The following is a 6,552-nucleotide window of genomic DNA, read 5'->3' on the forward strand; positions in this document are numbered from 1 at the left end:
TACACGTTGGTCCAAATGGTTCAAGCCACTTCAAATTAGGTTTTCGACGATTAAGTAACTCGAAACACGTATTGCCGAATTTCTTGACTGTAAGCATCCGGTTAAGTGTATAACAAGCTGTCGCTACTGCTTCTGACCAAAAATTCACATGTAATTTTGAATTAGAGAGCATAGTTCGAGCCGTTTCAATCAAGGTTCGATTCTTTCATTCAGCGACCCCCCCGGTTATTAAAGTACTCAAGCATTTTGTTGGTCTTGAATTTCGTCCCATTATCACTTCTTAATCGCCGAATAGTTAGATTGTACAAATTCTCCAGCTTTTTGAATAAGATCATTAGAGAATCATACGTCTCATCCTTTGATTCCAAAAACATTACCCACGAAAATCTCGAATAATCATAAGTAACCACAAAACAATAAAGTTCTCCTGTGATACTTTTGACATTCACCGGACCAAATAGATCCATACGGAGACGTTCGAACAGTAAGTTGATGGAGTTGACGATTTTCTTCGGATGTGGTTTCTTTGTCTCTTTCCCTTCTTACAATCCAAATACTCTTCATTTAACTGAAAATTTCTCACGTTAACTCCCTCTACCAAGTTCTTATGAATCAGATGATTCATCTTCCACACACTGATATGTCCCATTATTCTGATGCCCTAGAAATGAAACATTGAGCAGATCCCGACGATGTTGATGCAGTACTCATGTTCATGACATAAAGATCATTCTATCGAGGAGCACGCATAAGAATCCATTCTTTAGGAATTTTGATACCCGATTTCAAAATTAAGCATTCTTTGTTAGTGAAATGTGTAGAGAAGTTTTTATCACAAATTTGTGATATGCTAAGCAAGTTGTTCTCCAGTTCTGAAATGTAGTTGATGTTCTCAAAAGTGACTTTCCCATTCGTCAATGTGCCTTCCCCAACAATTTGACCTCCTAGGTATCCCGCAAAAAACTGACATACCCTCCATGAATAGATCTGACAACTTTTAGAAGATGAAGAAGACCCGTCATGTGCCTAGAGGCTCCGCTATTCACTATCCAACGAGAATCGTGAGATCTTGGAAGCCCCTGCACGTATAGTAAACAGTTTTAGTAGAACAAGGAAACCCAAACCTTTATGGTCTTGGGTTGTTTGAAGTTTTTGAAAAACAACCTAACATCATGAATATCTGAATCGCAAGATAATAAATCCTCACTGGTTACTTGTGTCTCAGATTCAGTTTTCACTTTCTCAACAACCTCTGATGGTTTAACAACAGTTTTCACCACCCAATTTTGACCTACAACTTGTTTCTTGCTGTAAAAAGAGGTTTGAGTAGTCTTTCCCCACCCAAACCTTTTACCGGAGCCAGAGGACCTCACAGGATTATTAGGTGGATAGAAAAGATGGAGTCTGTTATGAAATTCAGCAACTGCACACCGAAACAACGGGCCATGTATGGAGTTTGTTCTTTTCAAGATGAGGCGTTGGAATGGTGGAACTCGCTGATACAAAACATGGGAGAAAGTGCCGCCTATGGCCTTTCTTGGGATGAACTAAGAGAATGGTTACTGAATGAGTACTGTCCTAGAAATGAGTTACAAAAGATTGAGTCCGAATTGTGGCATTTATCGATGGAAGGTGCGGATATCGGAACCTATACATCTCGATTCAACGCCTTGGCAAGATTAGTTCCGGGAATGGTTACTCCTGAATATGCTAGAATCGAGAGATATATATGGGGCTTGGCACCAGAAATTCGAGGCATGGTCACTTCATCAAAACCAACCACGATTGAGTCTGCTAGAGAACTGGCGAAAACTCTGATCGATGACTCTGTTCGTAAAGGAATACTGGAAGTTGCTGGAAAGAAAGTCGTTACAGCTGAACTAGAAAAGAAGACAGGGAATACTGATCAGAAGCTGGGAGAGTTTAAAAGAAAATGTAGTGGTAATTCTAGAGGGCAGTTTAAGAGAAACACCCAGAATTCAGGACAGATGTTTGCTGCTAACACCGGTAGAGCTACAGGAGGTTTTAATCAAATGCTTCGGTTTAACATGTGTGGAAGGAATCATACTGGAGAATGCACGAAGTGTGACCGATGCAATAGGTTTGGACATGTGGCTCAAAACTGTTATGCCATGATGGCACGATCAGTTTCAGATGGAACCGAGGATGTTTTGAATGTGGAGTTGTGGGTCATTATAAGAAGGATGTCCAAAGTTAAAGAATCAGAATAACAAAGGAAGGGCTTTTGAGATGAATGCAAAGAAGGCCCGTAAGGATTCATCAGTGGTCACCGGTATGTTTCTCATAAACAACCATTATGCCTTCATATTATTCGATATCGGAGCTTATCTAAGTTTTGTTTCTGAAAAATTCGAAACCTCACTTGGTATGAAAACAAGTTAGATAATAAATATTCAATTGAATTAGCCAATGGAAAGTTGATCGAAACTAGAGAAATTATTCATGGATGTAACATTCTTTTAGAAAACCACAGATTCAGTATTAGTCTTTTTCTAGTAGAATTAGGCAATTTCGATGTGGTTGTGGGAATGGATTGGTTGTCTAAAAACCATGCCGAGATTGTTTGTTCAGAAAAGCTGGTTTGTTTACCCCTCACAAATGGAGAAACACTAGCGATTCTCAGTGATCGAAGCAGTTCCGATTTGAAGCTAACCAGTATTGCGAAAACTCACAAGATGCTTCATAAAGGATATCCGGCGTTCCTTGTCAATGTTGTTGATACAAAGGCTAAGGAACGAAAAATAGAAGGCATTCCTGTAGTTCGCGATTTTCCCGAGGTCTTCCCAGAAGACTTACCTAGATTACCCCCACCAGCGTCAAGTTGAATTCTCAATTGATCTTGTCCAAGATCCTGCACCAATAGCTCGATCTCCTTACAGAGTAGTGCCGTCAGAAATGCAGGAGTTATCTACACAACTACAAGAACTAAAGGTTTCATAAGACCTAGTTTCTCACATTGGGGGGCACCAGTTCTGCTTGTAAAGAAGAAAGACGGTTCTTTTTCTATGTGTATCGATTATCAGGAACTAAACAAGCTCACCATCAAGAATCGGTACCCATTACCGAGGATTGATGATTTGTTTGATCTGTTGCAAGGATCGAGTTTATATTCAAAAGTCGATTTTCGTTCTGGCTATCATCAGTTGAGAGTCGCAGAAGCAGATATTCTCAAAACAGCATTCAAAACTCGTTATGGACATTATGAGTTTTTAGTTATGCCGTACGGTTTAACAAATGCACCTGTCGTATTCATGGATCTGATGAACAGAGTTTATAAACCTTACATGATAAATTCGTGATTGTATTTATTGATGATATACTTAATTATTCACGAACCAAGAAGGAGGATGAACAACATTTGAAGTTGATTCTAGAATTGCTAAAGAATGAGGAGTTGTATGCAACATTTTCTAAATGTGACTTCTGGCTTCGAGAAGTCCATTTTCTTGTCATGTCATAAACGAAAAAGGCATTCATGTTGGTCCCTCAGAAATTGAAGTAATTAAGAACTAGGAGACACCAAGGTCCTCTACTGGAGTGCAACAAGTTTTGGGATTAGCTGGATACTATAAATGATTCATTGAAAACTTTTCTTCCTTAGCCCAACCTCTTACTCAACTAGCCCAGAAAGATAAGAAATACGAATGGATGGAGAAGCAAGAGGAAGCTTTCCAACTACTTAAGGAAAAGTTGTGTAGTACACCAATCTTATCACATCCAGAAGGGACAGATGGATTTGTAGTATATTGTGATGCTTCACGCTTAGGTCTCGGATGTGTACTTATGCAATGAGACATGGTGATAGCTTATGCATCACGAAAACTCAAAGTGCATGAAAAGAACTACACAACTCATGATTTGGAGCTAGGAGCTGTTGTCTTTGCTCTCAAGATCTGGAGACTATCTTTATGGCACCAAATGTATAATCTTCACCGATCACGAAAATCTCCAGCATATGTTTGATCAAAAGGATCTTAATATGAGACAATGACGATGGGTGGAACTACGCAACGATTACGACTGCGACATTCGTTACCACCTAGGTAAAGCAAATATTGTAGCTGGTGCTTTGAGTTGAAAGGAAAGAGAAAAACTTTTGCGTGTTCGTGCACTAGGATTGACGATTCAAACGAGTCTCACAACTCGGATTCGCGATGCATAACGGGAAGCTTTAAAACCGAGAAATGTAAGAGCTGAAAGATTACGAGGTCTTGAATAAGAATTTGTGACGAAGTCTGATGGTACACTATACTTGATTGACCGAGTTTGGGTACCCCGATACGGAAACCTGCTTAATCTAGTATTGGACAAAGCGCACAAGTCCAAATACTCGATCCACCCAGGTTCAACCAAGATGTATAAAGATCTCCAAGTGTTATATTGGTGGCCAAATATGAAAAGGGATAGAGAGGCTTATGTCAGCAAGTGTCTGACATGCTCAAAGGTCAAAGCTGAACACCAAAAATCTCCTGGATTGTTACAACAGCCCGAAATTTCTCTGTGGAAATGGCATCATATCACTATGGACTTTATAACTAAATTGCCACAAACGCCCAATAATCACGATTCTATCTGGTTAATTGTGGATCGGTTAACAAAATCTGCCCATTTAATACCCTTCCCTGAGAAAGATAATTTAGAGAAACTGACTAGACTTTATTTGAAAGAAATTGTAGCCAAGCATGGTATACCTGCTTCAATTATCTCTGATAGAGATGGACGTTTTGTTTCTTGATTTTGGCAATCCTTACACGAATCCTTAGGCACTCGTTTAGATATGAGCACCGCCTATCACCCTCAAACTAAAAGTCAAAGCGAAAGAACCATTCAGACATTAGAAGACATGTTGCAAGCCTGTATTCTCGATTTCGGAAAAAGTTGGGATACCCATCTACCGTTGGCTGAATTTTCTTACAACAATAACTATCACTCCAGTATTAAAACCGCACCGTTTGAAGCTTTGTACGAGAGAAAATGTCGATCCCCACTTTGTTGGGCTAAAGTGGGAGAGAAACGGTTGAATGGACCAGAAATTGTTCAGCAAACCACCGACCGGGTTTTCCAGATCAAAGAAAGATTAAAGGCAGCTGCTGACCGACAGAAAAGCTACGTCAACAATCGTCGTAAGACCATTAGAGTTTCAAGTTGGAGACCAAGTTTTGTTGAAAGTCTTGCCATGGAAAGGAGTAGTCATATTTGGCAAAAGAGGCAAGTTGAGTCCTCGGTACGTTGGACCATTCAAGATCGTTGACCGAGTTGGACCACTAGCTTATCGACTAGAATTGGCCAACGAACTTAGTGGAATACACGACGTTTTCCATGTATCTAACTTGAAGAAATGCTTATCCGATGAATCCCTGATCGTACCTACTGAAGACATTCACGTTAGATGACAAGCTTCAATTCATAGAAGAACTCGTAGAGGTCATGGATTGGAAAATTCATAAGCTTAGGCAAACCGAATAAAGTTGGTCAAAGTTATATGGAATTCAAGGCTTGGTCTCGAGTTCACGTGGGAGTGTCATGACCGAGTGAAGCAAAAATACCCTCACCTTTTTCCGGCAGAGTCTGACACCAGTATCACTTCCTAAATTTGAGGACGAAATTTCTACAATGAAGAGAGAATGTGAAATCCCGGAGAAATTAGCCTTAAACCGCGGTTAATGTAACAGCACTTATCTAAATAAAATATTGTAATAAATAAAATAATATTAATTTATTCCAATGACTTCAAAAATATGCGTGTTATATTTAGTTACATTCAAAAAGCTTAAATTTGTCGCGTAGCGGACACTGCGCGTAACAAACACTAGCGATACCCCAGGAAAGTTGAAAATCCAAAATAGTAGGGAATGACCTGAAAAATTATATTATTCGTGAAAATAGTAGACATGTGTGATAAACTTATTTTTAGAATTTTTAGTCGGACGTAAAACAGGAAGTTTTCAGTTAAGAGCCTGTAGCGGACACCGTATGAGCCCGAAATCCAATATTAGCAAAAATTATGTTCTTAGGCTCATTGGGTCAGGAATTTAAAATCGGATAAAGTCTGACAAAAGTTATTAGAAACGGAGTTCGTTTAGATAGTTAAAGTTTGATAAACGTTAACTAGATACCATAAGATGTTGTTTAATTAGCACACTTTAACAAAACCCACCATTTTGCCCAACCCAAGTTGTCCCACTTCACCCATAGTTTGCATGCAAAATGTTTTCACAATCATTGCACAATCTAGGTAGTGTGTGTTGGAACCTTCGTCCATAACCACATCACCACACTCAAACTCTTTGCCTTCCACATTTCAAAATACTCATCACTCCTACTCTACTCCTTCTCTATAAAACACAGCCGGCCATCACCACTTCCTTCATCCCCATCATGTTACCTCACTAAATTACATCAAAATGCAAAATTTAATTAGCATGTACTTAAAAGTAAACTCTTATCATTGTTCATAATTTAATTAGCATGTATAAATGTATTTAATTAGTTGAGGATTATAATAGCATGTGATCCTGCATAATTTAATAG

At 39.0% G+C, this 6,552-nt stretch overlaps 1 protein-coding gene across 1 annotated transcript; it reads left to right on the forward strand.

Annotated features, from left to right (window-relative positions):
• The first annotated feature begins 2,250 nt into the window (after window positions 1-2,250).
• Window positions 2,251-2,846, forward strand: LOC143607858 (uncharacterized). Its single transcript, XM_077083141.1, has 2 exons — window positions 2,251-2,386; window positions 2,428-2,846. The coding sequence occupies exons 1-2, from the start codon at window positions 2,251-2,253 to the stop codon at window positions 2,844-2,846; spliced, it is 555 nt and encodes a 184-aa protein (XP_076939256.1).
• Window positions 2,847-6,552: the final 3,706 nt, after the last annotated feature.

This window comes from Bidens hawaiensis, unplaced genomic scaffold (assembly GCF_021521415.1).
Source record: "Bidens hawaiensis isolate Kalapana, Puna unplaced genomic scaffold, B.hawaiensis_p1.1 tig00087952_1, whole genome shotgun sequence".
NCBI lineage: Eukaryota > Viridiplantae > Streptophyta > Magnoliopsida > Asterales > Asteraceae > Bidens > Bidens hawaiensis.